The sequence below is a fragment of the Macaca nemestrina genome, chromosome X, assembly GCF_043159975.1.
Source record: "Macaca nemestrina isolate mMacNem1 chromosome X, mMacNem.hap1, whole genome shotgun sequence".
Lineage (NCBI taxonomy): Eukaryota > Metazoa > Chordata > Mammalia > Primates > Cercopithecidae > Macaca > Macaca nemestrina.
Genome location: NC_092145.1, coordinates 54064181 through 54083429, shown reverse-complemented (window position 1 = coordinate 54083429; position 19249 = coordinate 54064181). Strand labels below are relative to the sequence as shown.

The 19249-nt window shown below is 40.5% G+C and overlaps 1 protein-coding gene across 4 annotated transcripts in view; it reads left to right on the top strand.

Moving 5' to 3' along the window:
- LOC105499308 (centromere protein I) overlaps positions 1 to 19249 on the top strand; it is a 65017-nt gene that overhangs the window by 39897 nt on the left and 5871 nt on the right. For all 4 annotated transcript variants that reach the window (XM_011771831.3, XM_011771832.3, XM_011771830.3 and 1 more), the window contains exons 17-21: positions 4693 to 4787; positions 10466 to 10601; positions 11558 to 11682; positions 13427 to 13475; positions 13607 to 13825. In XM_011771831.3, coding sequence (XP_011770133.2) covers positions 4693 to 4787; positions 10466 to 10601; positions 11558 to 11682; positions 13427 to 13475; positions 13607 to 13825 — 624 coding nt within the window. The remainder of the gene's footprint in view (positions 1 to 4692; positions 4788 to 10465; positions 10602 to 11557; positions 11683 to 13426; positions 13476 to 13606; positions 13826 to 19249) is intronic.

The following is a 19249-nucleotide window of genomic DNA, read 5'->3' as shown; positions in this document are numbered from 1 at the left end:
GCTTACTTCTAGTTGTTAAAGTGGGATAGATATGGAAATGTATTCAGAGGAAACAGTGTCCTGGTTTGGTGGTGAAGGAGAGCTAGGATATGATTAAGGTAAGAAGACAGAAAAAGCATACTTTGTAGAATATGAAGGAGTATGTTTAGGTTACCACAGAACAGAGGTTCTGGATACTGCAGTTGAGAGATTTGGAAAGGATGGGATCAATGAAAGAGGACAAGAAGCATAGAGACAAGGAAGAATAAGTGACTAAAGGGGCTTACATATTGGGAGGTGACTAAGAGTAACAGGAATGTGAAATATGGTAGAATTAGCTAAACAGTAGTTTCTGAGGCCTGTAGTAACTAGTTATTGCCTTGTTATTGTATAACTTGATTACCCAGCTTAGTCTAATAAATGAATAGTATTTTTAAAACCTATTAAAATATTTTCACATTTTCAGTGTGTTTTGTTTGGGTCTAGTCAGTTATGCCTATCAGCAAATAACTTATTTTCACCGAAGAATTTTGCATGGGAAAGGCCCCACAAATCCACACTAATGTTGTTATATTTGTTTAGAGTGTTAATTTTTCAATATCTGTCCTTATTGATTTATCATTTTCCATAGAGTTGCAAACAGTGGACATAAATTTAAAAATCGGAATACATAATTAACATTGCATAATAATTTTCATGTTTCCACATAGTCGTCATAATGTTGTTAATAGTGGCACTGTAGTCCTTAGTACCATAATTTATTTAGTAATTTATTATTATTTCTCTCTTTTTAGAGACAGGATCTTGTTCTGTTGCCCAGGCTGGAGGGCAGTGGTATCACTGTAACCTTGAACTCCTGGGCTCAAGGGATTCTCCCACCTCAGCCTCCCAAGTAGCTGAGACTACAGGCATGTGCCACCAAACCTGGCTAATTTTTAAAGTTTTTGTAGAGACACGGTCTCACTATGTTGCCCAGGCTGGTCTCGAACTTCTGGCTTCAAATGATCCTTTCATCTCAGCCTCCCAAAGTGTTGGGATTACAGGTGTGAGCCACCATACCTGGCCTCTATTATTATTTCTAATTTGTTTCTTTTGTCAGAATAGATAACAGTCTTGAGCATCTTCATAATATAGGTTTTTTTCTTAAACTCTTCCCTTGGCATACATTTATAGAAGTGAGATTACTGGATGAAAAATAAGGTGCTGTTCCTTAGCTAATGGGATGTACACTGCAAGTTCTTGAAAAGGAGGAGGATGCAGTGAATGGAGTGCTTAAATAACAAGAGTCTAGCAGCCATGGGGAAAGAATTGGGGTTTGGGAGATGATACTAGAATAAGGTAGACTAGCTGGGAGGATAAAGTGACCTCAAAGGTGTGAAGGCCTGGTCTTCACAGTTACAGTGGGATTGGGAAGGAAATGAACAAGTAGGACATTTTGAAAAAAAAAAAAATTGATAGAATATGGTGACTGAAGATAAAGTGTAAAGGATGCACGATGACTTGAAACTTTCCAACTTGAGATAGTAAATGAACTAGGGATATTTTGCCTGGAGGAGAAAAGGCTAAGATTTTCTGGTTCCCTTACAATATTTGAAGGATTGTCACATGAAAGGAGATCTCTGTGGCTTCAAGAAACAGAGGTAGATATATGGCAGTATCTTGTAACAGTTAGAGCAGACTTATGATGGAATAAAGGACTTTCAGAGGTGATATATTTCTTGACAGTGAAGTAGGTCAGGCAGAGGTTTAATGGCTGTCTATTCAGGATATTTATGTAGAAAAGGTTCACATGTAGGGTAGAGCTGTGTTTCTCAACCTTGTTTGTTTGTTCGTTTGTGTGTATGTGTGTGTGTGTGTTTTTAGATGGAGTCTTGCTGTGTTGCCAGGCTGGAGTGCAGTGGCACGATCTCGGCTAATTGCAACCTCCGCCTCCCTGGTTGTAGCAATTCTGCCTCAGCCTCCCAAGTAGCTGGGAGTACAGGCACGTGCCACCACGCCCAGCTAATTTTTTTGGTATTTTTAGTAGAGACGGGGTTTCACCGTGTTAGCCAGGAAACCCATGTCTCAATCTCCTGACATGATCAGCCCGCCTTGGCCTTCCGAAGTGCTGGGATTATAAGCATGAGCCACCGCGCCCGGCTCAACCTTGTTTTTAAAAAGAAAACCGGCTGTAGGGCGGTGGCTCATGCCTGTAATCCCAGTACTTTGGGAGATTGAGGCGGGTGGATCATTTGAGGTCAGGAATTCGAGACCAGCCTGGCCAACATGGTGAAACCCCGCCTCTACTAAAAATACAAAAATTAGCTGGGTGTGGTGGCACATGCCTGTAATCCCAGCTACTCAAGAGGGTGAGGCCAGAGAATTGCTTGAGCCTGGGAGGCAGAGGTTGCAGTGAGCTGAGATCATGCCACGGTACTCCAGTTTGGGCGATGGAGTGAGATCCTGTCTCAAAAAAAAAAGACAAAACCTGTGTCCCCTTATCGTCATGAACATAAAAACCTCATATCTTTTTTTTTTTTTTTTTTTATTAAGATGGAGTTTTGCCCTTGTTGCCCAGGCTGGAGTGCAATGGCAGGATCTCCACTCACTGCAACCTCTGCCTCCCAGGTTCAAGTAATTCTCCTGCCTCAGCCTCCCGAGTAGCTGGGATTACAGGTGCCTGCCACCATGCCTGGCTACTTTTTGTATTTTTAGTAGAGATGGGATTTTGCCATGTTGGCCAGGCTGGTCTCGAACTCCTGGCCTCAAGTGATCCTCCCGCCTCGGCCTCCCAAAGTTCTGGGATTACAAGTGTGGCCACTGCAACTGGCCCCTCATGCCTTTCTTTAATGTGGTGACAGGGGTAGGGTAGGTGGGGAATTAAAGATTTTTTTTTTTTTTTTGAGATGGAGTCACACTCTGTCACCAGGATGGAGTGCAGTGGCGTGATCTCGGCTCACTGCAACCTTTGACTCCCTGGTTCAAGTGAGTAGCCTCAGCCTCCCGAGTAGCTGGGATTACAGGCACATACCACCACATCCACCTAATTTTTGTATTTTTATTAGAGACGGGGTTTCTCCATGTTAGCCAGGATAGTCTTGATCTCCTGACCTTGTGATCTGCCCGCCTCAGCCTCACGAAGTGCTGGGATTACAGGTGTGAGCCACCACACCCGGCCAAGATTTTTTTTTTCTTTTCCTGAGATGGGATCTCATTCTGTTGCTCAGGCTGGTGTGCAGTGGTGCAATCTTGGCTCACTGCAACCTCTGCTTCCTTGAGCTCAAGTGATCCTCCTGGCTCCGCCTCCTGAGTAGTTGGGACTACAGGCACGTGCCACCATGCTTGGCTAATTTTTATATTTTTAGTAGAGACAGGGTTTCACCATGTTGCCCAGGCTGATTTCGAACTCCTTGACTCAAGGGATCTGCCCACCTCAGCCTCCCAAAGTGCTAGGATTACAGGCGTGAGCCACTGTGCACGGCCAAGATTTTTGTTTTCTTTTTGAGACAGCATCTCGCTGTGTCGGCCAAGCTGTAATGCAGTGCCATGGTCTCAGCTCACTGCAAACTCTGCCTCCCAGGCTCAAGCAATTCTCCTGCCTCAACATTCTGAGTAGCTGGGATTACAAGCATGTGCCACCACGCCCAGCTAATTTTTGTATTTTTAGTAGAGACGGGGTTTCACCATGTTGGCCAGGCTGATCTCGAACTCCTGACCTCAGGTAATCTGCCCGCCTCAGCCTCCCAAAGTGCTGGTATTACAGGCGTGAGCCACCACGCCCGGTCAAGATTTTTGTTTTCTAAATATAACATTGTATATACATACCTACCGTGTACCCACAAAAATTAAAAATAAAATATTTTTAAAATGATCATATACGTTGTAATTTTGAATATCTTCAAATGATAAAATTCCTTGGTTGACACTGAAGTAGACTATTGTCTTAGATGATTCCAGAGTTACTTTCAACTAGAACATACTTCTAACCTGAATGTGAGTTGTCAAAAAGAATATTAGTTGAACTGTACTCTGAGGTAGCAGTGAGCACTCTGTTACTGGAAACACTCAAATGATTAGTGTAGGCCATTATTTAGTAAGAATTTTTAAGAAAGGTTTGCTGTATTAGATTTTGGGATGGTATGGATTGCTTTCAAATTTATAGATATTATGGTTTATCATCATAAATGCCCTGGACAAATTTATGTCATCATTGTATGTTTTTGTATGTGATTGAGGCTTGGGAAATCGAGGCAAGGCCTGAGAAAAGAAAGACTAGAATTGCTTTTTTTTTCAAAGTCACAGAAGGTATGATAAATTTTTATGACCGTCAAAAAGGTGGCAAATTGTAAGTGTAGACCACAAGGTAAAAAGGGAGAGGAATTCATATCTGTAGCAACTTCAAAAGTTCTCTGAGGGGGGATGATATAGATGCTGTTTTTATTTGATGATGTAATAGTTGTTATAAATGGAAGTAATTTAGAGAAAAGTCTGTTCTAGGCTGATAAGTTAGGCAGTCCTGTTGAGGTATGTTTCTTGTAGAGAAAATAGCAAAATAAACTTGTACGTGGCATTCGTCTGTCTTCTGGAGACTAATCATGTTGTAGAAGCAGCTGTTGGGTTCGAAATTGGATGTGGTCATCTCCATGGTCCTTTTCATCTCTAAGCCTCTGTTAGTTCTGAACACTGTTATGTCTGAATGATTTCATGAATCTTTTTTCGTTTTGTCCCCCTCAGTGTAGTGTTCTTCAGAGTCTGAAAGAGCTATTGCAGAATTGGCTGTTGTGGCTTTCTATGGACATTCACATGAAACCTGTTACAAACAGTCCTCTGTGAGTTATCTAACGGTCTTCCACAAGAGACGATCTGTATACAAATGTTTGCATATGTTTAATAGTGTGGCATGAAACCTAATTTTTTCATGTAAATGCTTAGTAGTACTTTTCTGGAAGACTTTTTTTGTGACTTTTCACTCTTCTTCCCCCACAATCCTGAAAGGAAGACTATTTCTCTAAGTTCCTATTATATAAATCAGAAAGCAACCCCTTATCTGCTAAGTGACTTCTTTCAAGAGTTAATACAAGAAAACACTAGAGAGCTGAGATTAGAATTTGCAACTTTGACTTTCATTCAGTTTAACTCATTTTATAAAATATATTCTTACATTTAAAGCCAATTTACATGACAGCTAGAAAAATCTGTAACGTAATTTTGCGTACAACTTTGTTTTTATGTTTCTGTGCTGTATTTTGGTTATGTGTGTTAATTTATCTTAACTTTGGCATTTAAAATAAGAGCCCTAAGTTTTTGTTAAATGTGTGCTTTACCTTCAAAGTAAAAAAGACTAAATTTCAAGGAACGGCATAATCAGGTTGTTTTGACTCTTTCTACTTAAAATCTTTGCCTTCTCTTATATTCTTTTTTTTTTTTTTTTTTTGAGATAGAGTCTTGCTCTGTCACCCAGGCTGGAGTGCAGAGGCGCAATATCGGCTCACCTCAACCTCCACCTCCCAGCTTCAAACGATTCTTCTGCCTCAGCCTCCCAAGTAGCTGGGATTACAGGCATGTGCCACCATATCCAGCTACGTTTTTTTTGTATATTTAGTAGAGATGGGGTTTTGCCATGTTGACCAGGCTGGTCTCGAACTCCTGACCTCAGGTAATCCGCCTGCCTCGGCCTCCCAAAGTGCTGGGATTACAGGTGTGAGCCACTGCGCCCGGCCGCTTCTTCTAAATTCTATTATCAGTCACATTATTTTTTGACATTTGACAAACTACATTATAGAAAATTGCAAATATAATCAGAAGTAGAGAAAACACTGCAGTGTTACCCTTCTGTGTCCATTACCCATCTTCAACAGTTATCAACTCTTGGTTAACCTTTTTTCATCTATAATACCTTTCACCTTTCTCTTCGATTATTTTTAAGCAAAACTCAGCTCCCATTTCAACTGTAAAAAATGGTACTAGTATGACACCTAAAAAATTAGCAGTTCTTTTTTTTTCCCCCTTTAAGATAGAGTCTCACTGTTGCCCAGGCTGGAGTGCAGTGGGGTGATGATAGTTCACTGCAACTTCCGCCTCCTGGGTTCAAACAATTCTCCTGTTTTAGCCTCCCGAGTAGCTGGGACTGCAGGCGCATGCCATGCCACCATGCCTGGCTAATTTTTGTGTTTTTAGTAGAGATGGGGTTTCACCATGTTGGCCAGGCTGGTCTTGAACTCGTGACCTCAAGTGATCCACCCACCTTGGCCTCCCAAAGTGCTGGGATTACAGGCGTGAGTCACTGTGCCTGGCCAGTAGTTCTTAGTATCTTTAAATATCTAACCAATGTTCAAATTCCCCTTAGCTTCAGTTATAAATAGCTGGTGGTTAGCTTGGCTAAAAGATGAGCCCAGACTAATTTTTCTGTATGTTCTTATCCCCATAGTAGTTTCCTATTTTGGTAGGAGAATAGAGAATAGAAGCTTCTTAAGACCTGGAAAATTGTTTTTAATTCTTCATATTCATTATTACATTGTTTCCATATACACCTGATCACTTTTAGAAGGAAATGGAGCATTAGTGGGTAGTAAACATCTTGTAAAGCTGTGCTTCTCAAAATATGGTCCTTGGATCATCAGCATAACCTGGAAACTTGTTAGAGATGCAAATCTCAGGTCTTGCCCTAGATCTACTGAATTAAATCCTGGAGTTGGGGCCCAGTAATCTGTTTTAACACTACCATAATTCTGGTGCAAGCTGAAGTTTGAGAACCACTATCTTATCTTATCTTATCTTATCTTATCTTATCTTATCTTATGTTTGTGGCGGGGTCTCTGTTTCCAGGCTGAAGTGCAGTGGCGCAATCTTGGCTCACTGCAACCTCCGCTTCCCGGGTTCGAGCTCTTCTGCCCCGGCCTCCCGAGTAGCTGGGAGTACAGGTGCTCTCTACCACGCCTAGCTAATTTTTGCATTTTTAGCAGAGATGGGGTTCCACCATGCTGACCAGGATGGTCTCGATCTCTTGACCTCGTGATCTACCTGCCTCAGCTTTCCAAAGTGCTGGGATTACAGGTGTGAGCCACTGTGCCTGGCCAAGAACCACTATTATAAAGAAATTCCACTTAAACTTTTAATCTCTTCTATCTAAATTACATTAAGAATAGTATGTTTGAAATTGCCTCCACCTTCCCCCCTCCCCACTATTTTTTTTGACACAGGGTTTTGCTCTGTCTCCCAGGAGTACAGTGACGCAGTCTTAGCTCACTGCAGCCTCGACCTCCCAGGCTCAAGCGATCCTCCCACCTCAGCCCCTGAGCTCTGACCACAAGCATGCACCACCACGTCTGGCTAATTTTTTTTTTTTTGTAGAGACAAGGTCTCACTGTGTTGTCCAGGTTGGTCTTGAACTTCTAGGCTCAAGCTATCCTCCTGCCTTGGCCTCCCAAAGTATTGGGATCACAGGCGTGAGCTACCACATCCAGTCCGAAATTCCTCTCTTTTACTTGTGGTTCTGCCTAACCTGCATTCCCCTCTGTGGGCTGCTGAGCCTGGACCCATATTTATTCATTCTCTATTCCCCCAGATGGGCAAGAGATTTGACAAAATAGTATGTTTGCATCTATAATCTTTGGCCGACTTGCAATGTAAGTCTCTGGTACCCCTGAAATAGCTGCCTTACAATTTCTGTATTATCTTTTCAAAAATCTTAGGATTCCTCTTTTATTAGTGTCATAAGTTAAGGTAGACAATTTAAAAAGGAATTCTGTTTTCTAAAATTCTTATATAAATGGAGATACATGTGGATAATTTTGCTTGCCATATCAATATTTGGCATTATATAGTATAGCTCAAGTTTTCAATAATTATTTTTATTTAGTAAATATAGGTATAATGCCCTATTTTTGTCATGTAACCATATGCCATATCACTGTCAAAAAGGGAGTAAATTGTAGTTATATATCATAAAAAGAGAAGGGTAGAAAACTTCTCAACAGTGGTTCTCAAAGGGGGCCATTTCTGGTTGTCACAGTGACTGGGAAGAGGTTGCAACCATCATTTAGTATGTGGAAGATGGGGATGCTCAATGTGCTCCAGTGGGTGGGAAGTAGGAGGCAGTCCTGAACAGTGAATTGTTTCATCCAAAATGCCAATAGTGTCTTGTGGAGAAACACTTCAAAAGAGGCTGTGCTGAGCAATTGTCATTGTTTCAAATTATTTCAGACACAGTTGCCAAGTGCTACCAAAAATCATAGTTAAGATACAGTTATGCCTGTAATCCTAGCACTTTGAAAGACTGAGGCCAGCGGATCACTTGAGGTCAGGAGTTCCAGACCAGCCTGGCCAATGTGGTGAAACCTTGTCTCTAGTAAAAATACAAAAGTTAGCTGGGTGTGGTGGTGCATGCCTGTAATCCCAGCTACTCAGCCTGAGGCACAAGAATTGCTTGAACCTGGGAGAAGGAGGTTGCAGTGAGCTGAGATTGCGCCACTGCACTCCAGCCTGGGCGACAGAGTGAGACTCCATCTCAAAAAAAAAAAAAAAAAGAAGGATATAGTTTTGCAAATAGCCAGCTGGCTATGTGTAGTTGCTCACCTATTTGAATGGTCTCCTGATCCTTCCTTGATTGCCTCGGCACTGAATTATCGTGGTGGGCAGTAGTAGAGTTATCATCATCTCTGAAACTCTAAGATTATACATGTTCTTTTCCTTATGCATAACCATTGTTAACTACCTAGATAGGAGGGCAAAGCTATGAATTCAAATTTGTAAGTCTTTTCCTAATCCATTTAACATTGTCAAAGATTGAAGGACAGTGGTGAGTAGATGGATGGATTGAAGTAATACCCATATGTACTGTAAGAGACTCCATTCATTGATCCGGGGATAATATAAAATAGCCAGATCTGCTTTTTTACTAGAAGAATAAAAGATGCCAGAAATTTTGCTAATTCCCTTTTAGGGTTGAATTGAATTCAAGTGAAAAAATATATATATATATAAAATGTATTTTTTTTTTTTTGAGATGGAGTCTCACTCTGTCGCCCAGGCCAGGCTGGAGTGCAATGGCATGATCTTGGCTCACTGCAACCTCCACCTCCTGGGTTCAAGGGATTCTCCTGCCTCAGCCTCCCTAGTAACTGGGATTATAGGTGTGCACCACCATACCTGGCTAATTTTTGTATTTTTAGTAGAGGTGGCGTTTCACCATGTTGGCCAGGCTGGTCTTAAACTCTCGACCTCAGGTGATCCGCCTGCCTCGGCCTCCCAAAGTGCTGGGATTACAGGCGTGGGCCACTGACCCCAGCCAAATTCAAGTGAAAATATGTTTAATAGCATTTTAGCTCAGGAATTAAGGCAAAACTGAGTTTTTATTTGTGTACTGTAGTTTTCCTTCGATCTGTGTTGCAGTGTTACTGACAGTATAGGAAATGATTCCTAAAGTCATTTTAATGTTTATTCCTTTAAATCACTTTTGATTTGGTTGGGATAAATTAGTTCTCATTTTTTCTAGTTTATTGTATCATTTTGTTCATTTTCACATTTTATCCTGAATTTTTTTTTTGAGACAGAGTCTTGCTCCGTTGCTCAGGCTGGAGTGCAGTGGCATGATCTTGGCTTACTGCAACCTCCACCTCCCGAAGCGATTCTCCTGGCCCAACTTCCCGAGTAACTGGGATTATAGGCACCCACCATTACACCTGGCTAATTTTTGTATTTTTAGTAGAGACAGGGTTTCACCATGTTGGCTAGGCTGGTCTCGAACTCCTGACCTCAAGTGATCCAACTGCCTTGGCTTCCCAAAGTGCTGGGATTACAGGTGTGAGCCACTGCACCTGGCTTGAATTTTTTTTTTTTTTTTTTTAAACAGAGCCTTGCTCTGTTGCTCAGGCTAGAGTGCGGTGGTGCAATCTCGCTTACTGCAACCTTTGCTTCCCAGGCTCAAGTGATCCTCCCACCTCAGCCTCTTGAGTAGTTGGAACTAGAGGCATGCGCCACCACCTCACTTAATTTTTGTATTTTTTGTAAAGACGGGGTTTTTGTTATGTTGCCCAGGATGGTCTCAAACCCCTGTATTCAAGAGAGCCCCCCACCTTCGCCTCCCTAAGTGCTGGAATTATAGGCGTGAGCCACTGTGCCCGGCCCTGAATTTTTCATGTCACTTTTATGTGAACTTTTTTTCCCCACTTAACTTTTAATGGAATACCTATTTTTCTAATGGTTTTTATATATCTCACTTGAGAATTTTCATATCTGCTTGGAGCTTAATACTTTATTTCTCTGGTATTTACTAGTAGAGTCTGATTGCTTAGAATGTTCTATGAATTCATCTTAATGGTTCCCTGGAGGGCTAAGTGTAGTTTTGTGAGTAATCACTGTGATTTTTTTAAAAAGTGAATTATACATTGGAGCACTGATAGTTTTTAAAATCTTCACCAACTTTTTGCTTTATATTATTTAGCTTTAGCTTGGAAATTGTGAACACTATTCTTACTCTGTATCTGAATGTTATGGTTTCTTATTGCAGAGAGACAACTTTGGGTGGATCCATGAACTCTGTGTCTAAACTGATCCACTATGTAGGGTGGTTATCCACTACTGCAATGCGCTTGGAGAGCAACAGTACTTTCTTGCTGCACTTTATTTTGGATTTCTATGAGAAGGTAGTACACATTACATTTTCCCCATTTGGATTTTTGTGAAGGCTGTCCACTTTACTGGCTTATTGTTTAAATTTTATATACAACCATTAAGGTGGGCTATGATCTTATTAGCATCATTAAAATAACCTCACATTTTGAAGTTCATGATTATTTTCTCCCCAGAATAACTCACTTTCATAAACAAAGTGGAAAAACAAATGCCTTTATTTAGGGCCAGGTACCACTACATTGACCTGTGTTAATACTGGCCCTAGAGAGAAGTCTATTGTTAGCATTATTTTTTGTTCATCCCGTTCCCAACCCTGGCAGAAACCAAAAATATCTTGTTGTTTCTTCAGATCTCAATTTCTACCTTTCAACTGCCTTACTTCTCTTGCTACCTAGTACCCTTTTATTGTTTTATAGTATATGACCTGGACAGAACTATAGGTTGGTGCAAAAGTAATTGCAGTTTTTGCCATTGAAAACAATAGCAATAACCACAATTACTTTTGCACCAATTTAATATTATCCATGAAGTATCCATTATAGTCTCACTTTTCCCAGCTTCCTCTCTTTACTAATACCTAGTTGTCTTGTGTTATGCATTTGCTTAGAAGCATGCTCCTTTGTTTTCTAGGTTGACAGCTAACTCATATGATAAGTAAGTATTATGGGACTTAAGGAGAAAGAAATACTTCCTTAATCTACCCTGTCCCCTAACTTTAAGACCTTTCCCCGCCAAAGAATGAAAGATTTGAGTAATGGCCTTCTGGAAATAATCCTCTATAGCGTGGTTGATGTTTGGTGAAGTATATTTTAAGCAAGCTTGTAGTTACTTGTTTATTTAGGAGTTAGGCATGTCCAAAGCTAATGTTATATTATTGCTTATCTTATACTGATGATTCTTTGGGTGAACTTAGTTGAGGAGTTCTGGGGAATACTCTATATACTGATGTTATCATTCTTCCTCCAAGGTGTGTGACATATATATAAATTATAACCTTCCGTTAGTGGTGTTGTTTCCTCCTGGGATCTTCTATTCTGCACTCCTCAGCCTGGATACCAGCATCCTGAACCAGCTGTGTTTTATTATGCACAGGTACAAAGCCTTTTTACCATTTTACAAAACAATGTATTATAATTCTCTCTTCCTCTTTCAGCTATAATACAATAAATATTCCTACTCGTCTTCTGCCAGGGCCTCTGGAAATCGGAAATGTGGCTTGCTTTTGGACATGACCTTCCGATATGAGGCCATGGTAGCCGTGTTGTTTTTAACTCCTCCACTGCTGTGGCTACGGAATAAAAAAAAAATTCATAGTTAAGGACTTGTTGTGCAATGGTACTGTTGCACTCAGCGTTGTTCATTCTAGTTGCTGTGTCTTCAGGAAAAATTAGTCATTTGGTGATAATTGCTTTGAGTGTTTGTAGCTTCTCTGGTAAAAATAACATTTTCTGGGAGATAAGGGGAGCTATTGCCAATTATGTGAAACTGTAAGTATTATTTCTGGTCTCCTCTAATTCTTTCACTTGTGGACTGAAATTAGTTTCTTCAGTCCATAAGTGTAGACTTTTTTTTTTGAGACGGAGTTTCGCTCTTATCACTCGAGTGCAGTGACATAATCTTGGCTCACTGCAACCTCTGCTTCCCGGGTTCAAGCGATTCTCCCCCTCAGCCTCCTGAGTAGCTAGGATTACAGGCGACTGCCACCACGCCTGGCTAATTTTTTGTATTTTTCATAGAGCAGGGTTTCACCATGTTGGCCAGGCTCGTCTCGAACTCCTGACCTCAGGTGATCCACCCACCTTGGCCTCCCAAAGTGCTGGGGTTACAGGCATGAGCCACCATGCTCAGCTTAGTGTAGACCTTGTTGGCATAACTTGTAGGAATGTGTCAAGGTTAAAATGTTTAAAAACTTTGGGAGGCCGAGGCAGGCGGATCACAAGGTCAGGAGATCGAGACCGCAGTGAAACCCCGTCTCTACTAAAAGTACAAAAAATTAGCCGGGCGTGGTGGCGGGCGCCTGTAGTCCCAGCTACTCAGGAGGCTGAGGCAGGAGAATGGCGTGAACCCGGGAGGCGGAGCTTGCAGTGAGCTGAGATCAGGCCACCGCACTCCAGCCTGGGCGACAGAGCGAGACTCCATCTCAAAAAAAAAAAAAAAAAAAAAACTAATTAGTTGTTAATAGTTCTCAGACAAGAATTTCCCCTTTATCCTTTCCGCTGCACCTTTTTTTTTTTTACATTAGGAAAATATATTCTATATCAGTGACTGCTTTTGAGCCTCTATTAATTTTTTTTTTTATTATTTTACTTTAAATTCTGGGATACATGTGCAGAACGTGCAGGTTTGTTACGTAGGTATACATGTGCCATGGTGGTTTGCTGCACCTATGAACCCATCATCTAGGTTTTAAGACCTGCATGCATTAGGTATTTGTCTTAATGCTCTTCCTCCCCTTGCCCCCCACCCCCTGGCAGGCCCCAGTGTGTGATGTTCTCCTCCCTGTGTCCATGTGTTCTCATCATTCAACTCCCATTTATGAGTGAGAATTCTATTAAATTTTTAATAGTGAAACATTGAAAGCATTTTTCATTGCTTATTTTTTATTTAGTCAAGTATACAACTTAAGTATACAATTTATTGAGCCTCTGTTAATTTTCACTTGAGGAGAATGTACCACAAAAGGATAAAATCCTTAACTAGACCACTGGATATTTGTGTATATGCACATTTGCATATATTTACATTTAAAATGTATTTTTTTTTTAATTTTACCATTTCAAAGGCATTATATTCAAAGTCATGTTAAATGTTTCATTCTGTTTGTTTTTTCTGTTAGGTATCGTAAAAATTTGACTGCTGCAAAGAAAAATGAGTTGGTACAAAAGGTATGAATAAGAAAGCTCTGTGTTAAATCACTTTTGTTTAAAAATTAAGTCTAGATATTTATGACCTGATGGGAATAAGAAGGAAAGGGAAAATAGGTGATAGTGACAATTTTTTATTTCTTTCCCGTTAGACAAAATCAGAGTTCAATTTCAGCAGCAAGACTTATCAAGAATTTAATCACTATTTGACATCAATGGTTGGTTGCCTGTGGACGTCTAAACCCTTTGGGAAAGGAATATATATTGACCCTGAAATCCTAGAAAAAACTGGAGTGACTGAATATAAAAACAGTTTAAATGTAATCCATCATCCTTCTTTCTTGAGTTATGCTGTTTCCTTTTTGCTGCAGGTAAGGGTATTGAAAGAATTTTTAGATTTTGTATTGTAATACTGTGATGGCGTATATAGGAAATGCCATAAATTTAATGTGTCTGAATTGTAAGACACGTGTTTGGTAATTTTTTTTTAAGTAACAACTAAATTTTGGGCATTGTGCTAGGCTCTGAGATTCCAGTTAATTTAAGTAAGTTTCTGTCCTCTAAGAGAGCTTGGGCTTGTAGCAGAGATAGGCTTGTAAACAAATTACTCTAATACAGTGTGGCAAAATGAGAAAAGGTTCAGTTGTAAGAAGGATGGGGGAGTGATTAGTCCAGTCCTGCCTGGGTAGAGGTGGTGCTATGTAAGGAAAGGCTTCATAGATGTGGAAGCTCTCATAAAATCCTTCTAGACAAGATAGAAAATATAGGCTAGATAATAGTACAATTAGAGTTAGAATCTTAGTCAAAGACTGCTGATTTAATGGATTGATATCAATGGAGGAGGGTTTATGTTTGTGTGTGTCCTTTTAGGACTTAATTCTCAGCCCTGTCACTTTCAACATTATGTGTGTGTGACATGGAGAAGAACTCAAATGGTAGTATCTGAAATGCATGGATGAGACAACAGGGTGGAATTACAAATAACCTGAAAGAAGTTGGACTCAGGATTCCCTTAACAGACCGAAACATTGAGAAATCTAACAAAATGAAAAAAAAGTGTGCAGGGTGTGGGAGATATTCATTGAATAAATTTTAATATACGTATACAATGAACCAGGCACTATAGTGAGTAAGACCCTCTGAGTGTTGTCGTCAGAGAGCTTAACATCTAGTCAGGGAAGCAGTCATTAAACAGACATCTTAGAAAAAACAATAATGAGTGATATAATAGGAGAAAGTACAGAGATGAAAAAATATAAAGGGGTGCTAAGTTCAGGATTTGCAGAAATGATGCTGATTGAAATTTTGAAGTGTGAACATGAGCTTGTCAAGATAGGAACAGAGTTTGAGGAAAAGTGCAAAGATGCAGAGCAAATATAGAACAGAAGTCAGCAAACTTTTCTTGTAGAGGGCCAGATTGTAAATATTTTAGATTTTACAGGCCACATGGTCTGTGTCAAGAGTACTCAACTTTATTATTGTAGCATGAAAGCAACTGTAGACAAAGCATAAACAAATGGTTATAGTTGTATTCCAGTAAAAAATTTATTTACAAAGCCAGGTGTTGAGCTAGAGTTTTGGTCTTGGACTGTGGTTGGATGACCCCTATGTTAGAGCCTGTCATGTTTGAGGAACATGAGGTAGAATTATAGGGCTAGAGCGGTGATTCTACACTGACTGAGCAGCAGAGTTGTCAGTGGTGCTTTTTTTTTTTTTTTTTGCTTTTTTTTTTTTGAGATGGAGTCTCGCTCTTTCGCCCAGGCTAGAGTACAGTGGTGCGATCTTGGCTCACTGCAACCTCTGCCTCCCACGATCAAGCGATTCTCCTGCCTCAGCCTTCCGAATAGCTGGGATTACAAGTGCCCGCCACCATGCCCGGCTAATTTTTATATTTTTAGTAGAGACAGGGTTTCACCATGTTAGCCAGGGTGGTCTTGAACTCCTGACTTCAGGTGATCTGCCTGCCTCGGTCTCCCAAAGTGCTGAGATTATAGGCATGAGCCACCGCGCCCAGCCAGTGGTGCTTTTTCAAAGTGTACATCCTTAGCTGCTCCCATGCTGAGACTCTGATTTAATAACTCTAGGGTGACATTCAGGACCCACCTTTTAAATAGTTCTGATATACAACAAGAGTTGAGAGCCACTGGGCTAGACTATAACATGGTAGGAGATGAGGTTTTGAAATGTAGTCAAGGACTAGATGCTGAGGAAAATAATACATAAGCCTCTGAAACCATATTGATTGATTTGAATATTTGAGTAAGAATTATATTTTTTAACTACATAGAAGAATTTCAGAGACTATAGTATAGTGATTTTCTGATATTTCTTCTTGTCTTTTTCTCTTTTCTTGCCTTCATAATAACTTATCATACAATATACAAAAACCTGTGTCAAATTAATAATATTCATATTACTACTAACATGAGGCTACTAGATGAAATTTTAAATGTTTGCAGGTCTTTTTCCTGCTGGACTAAATCCTTCTGCAAATGTAAGGTGCACATACTGTATTTTACATGCAGTTAGGTATATTTGTTATTTCTGTTTGTTTTCGTGTTTTACAGATTGCCTTATTTTTCTTTTTAAGACAAGGTGTCATTCTCACTCTCTGTCCCCCAGGATGGAGTGCACTGTCACAATCTTGGCTCACTACAGCCTTGACTTCGGGGGCTCAAGTGATCCTCCCATCTCTGCCACCTGAGTAGCTGGGACTACAGGCGTGTGCCAACGCTCCTGGCTAGTTTTTTCATATTTGTAGGGATGGAGTTTCGCCATGTTGCCCAGGCTGGTCTCAAACTCCTGAGTTCAAGCGAGATGCCTGCCTCAGTCTCCCAAAGTGCTGGAATTAAAGGTGTGCACCACTGTGCCTGGCTACTTTTTGTTTTTAGATTTTATTTTGAAATATGTAAAAATGTACATAATTCTATACTATGAAAATCTCTCTTCTATCCTTTCCTCTTCCATCTTTTACCATCTTCTGCCTTGAGATAACCATTTCTATTGCTTTTTGTTTTTTCCATCCAGTGTTTCCTTTCTTTAAACTTAGTAAGCATTGTTTTATAATCTGTATTTGATAATTCCATCGTCTGAAGTTTTTGAATGTCTGTTTCTGTTCCCCGCTTTTTTTTTTTTTTTTTTTTTTTTTTTTTTTTTTTTTTTTTACCTCTTTTGTGCTTCTTCCTCATACTGCTTTGTTTCTTTGTGTGCCCGGTTATCTTTGACCATGTGCTGGATACTTGGACTATTATTTTGTAGAAATAATTTGAACACTGAAATGATATCTTTCTGCACAGAGGACTTGCCTTTGCTTCTTACTGGTACCCAGTGGTGCTCTTTGTCTGGCACTACCCTAATCCAAGTTCTGTGTCTGAGATTCCCTGAACTATAGGAGGTCAGACTGCAAGCTTGTAAGAGGACTAATTTACTTCTGGTTACGTCTTACCTTGAAAGTATAGCCCATTGGGTTTCCAAGTTTAAAGTGGGGCATGATTTATAAGAGTTCCCAATTTTCGGGAGGCTGAGGCAGGAGAATGGCGTGAACCCGGGAGGCGGAGCTTGCAGTGAGCTGAGATCCGGCCACTGCACTCCAGCCTGGGCGGCAGAGCCAGACTCTGTCTCAAAAAAAAAAAAAAAAAAAGAGTTCCCAATTTTGGAAAACCCTGTGCTCTGAATTTAATTACCTTAGTTCTTTGAGGCCGTGGAAGTACAGTTCACTTTGGTAGCAAATTCCTCTGGATTGGCAAATTCCCTCAGGCCAAAAGTGATTTTGAGTATTAGACTGACTTCTTTGGGTTATCATCCTCTATATTTTGGCCTTGTAACTCCTTACCGTAGCATTAGCACCTTGTTACTTAAAAAAAAAAAACCTACCTTTTGTTATGGAAAAGTGTCAAACATAACAAAGGTAGAATAGCATGATGAGGCCAGGCACGGGGTGGCTCATGCCTGTAATTGTAGCAGTTTGGGAGGCCAAGGCAGGCAGATCACTTGAGGTCAGTAGTTTGAGACCAGCCTGGCCAACATGGCAAAACCCCATCTCTACTAAAAGTACAAAAAATTAGCCAGGCGTTGTGGCACGTGCCTGTAGTCCCAGCTACTCAGGAAGCTGAGACAGGAGAATCACTTGAACCCAGGAGGCAGAGGTTGCAGTGAGCCGAGATGGCATCACTGCACTCCAGCCCAGGTGACAGAGCAAGACTCCATCTCAAAAAAAACAAAAAACAAAACACAAGAACAACAAAAAACAAATACACAGTTCAATGGCTTTTAGTTTAGTCATAGAACTGTGCATCCATCACTATCATCAATTTTAGAACATTTTCATTATTCCCAAAAGAAACATCACACCCCTTAGCTATCATTCCCCATGGCCTCCCACCTCCCAGTCTTAAGCAAACACTAATCTACTTTATATATCTATGTATTTGCCTGTTCTAGAAGTTCCTTTTTTTTTTGAGATGGAGTCTCGCTCTGCTGCCCAGGCTGGAGTGCAATGACGCAATCTCGGCTCACTGCAACCTCTGCCTCCCGGGTTCAAGCTATTCTCCTGCCTCAGCCCCCCAATAGCTGGGATGACAGGCGTGTGCCACCATGCCTGGCTAATTTTTTTGTATTTTTAGTAGAGACGGGGTTTCACCATGTTGGTCAGGCTGGTCTCGAACTCCTGACCTTGTGATCCGCCCACCTCGGCCTCCCAAAGTGCTGGGATTACAGGCGTGACCCACCCGGCCTGGCCTCTAGAAGTTTCAAATCAATGAAATCATACAATATGTGGTCTTCTGTGACTGGCTTCTTTCTTTTTCTTTTTTGAGACAGAGTCTTGCTCTGTCGCCTGGGCTGGAGTGCAGTTGTACCATTCCGGCTCACTGCAACCTCTGCCTCCTCGGTTCAAGCGATTCTCCTGCCTTAGACTCCTGAGGCACTTGCCACCATGCCCAACTAATTTTTTGTATTTTTAGTAGAGACAGGGTTTCACCATGTTGGCCAGGCTGGTCTCTTAACTCCTGACCTCAGGTAATCTGCTCAGCCTCCCATAGTGCTGGGATTACAGGCATGAGCCACAGTGCCCTGCCTGGCTTCTTTCACTTAGCATAATGTTTTCAGCATTCAGCTGTCTTATGGCATGTATCAGTACTTTGTTTTTACTGATAAATAATATTCCTTTGATAGATATGACACATTGTATTCATTTATCAATTGATGGACATTTTTGTTGTTTTCACTTTTTGGTGATTGTGAATAAGTATTCTTGTAAAAGGTTTTGTGTGGACATATGTTTTCATTTCTCTTGGGTGTATATACCTTGGGTATATATACTTAAGAGTGGGAATACTAGATCATATGGTAACTCTATGTTTAACCACTGCAAGAACTTCCAGACTGTTTTCCAAAGTGGCAGCACCATTTCACATTCCCATCAGCAGTATGTGAGAGTTCCATTTTCTCCACCTCTTTCCTAACACTTTTTATCTTTTTTTTTTTTTTTTTTTTTTTTTGGTTCTAGCCATCCTGGATGTGTGAAGTGGTATTTCATTGTGGTATTGATTTGCATTTCCATGGTAGCTATTGATGTTTAACATCTTTTCATGTGCTTATTGATCATTTATATATTTTCTTTGGAGAAATTCTATTCAGAATAGAAATGTTTAAGTTTTTTTTTTTTTAAGTTTTTTAGTTTCTTACTTTTTTTTTTTTTTTTTTTGAGATGGTCGTTCGGTAGCTCAGGATGGAGGGTAGTGGCACAATCACAACTTACTGCAGCCTTGAACTCCAGAGCTCAATTGATCCTCCCA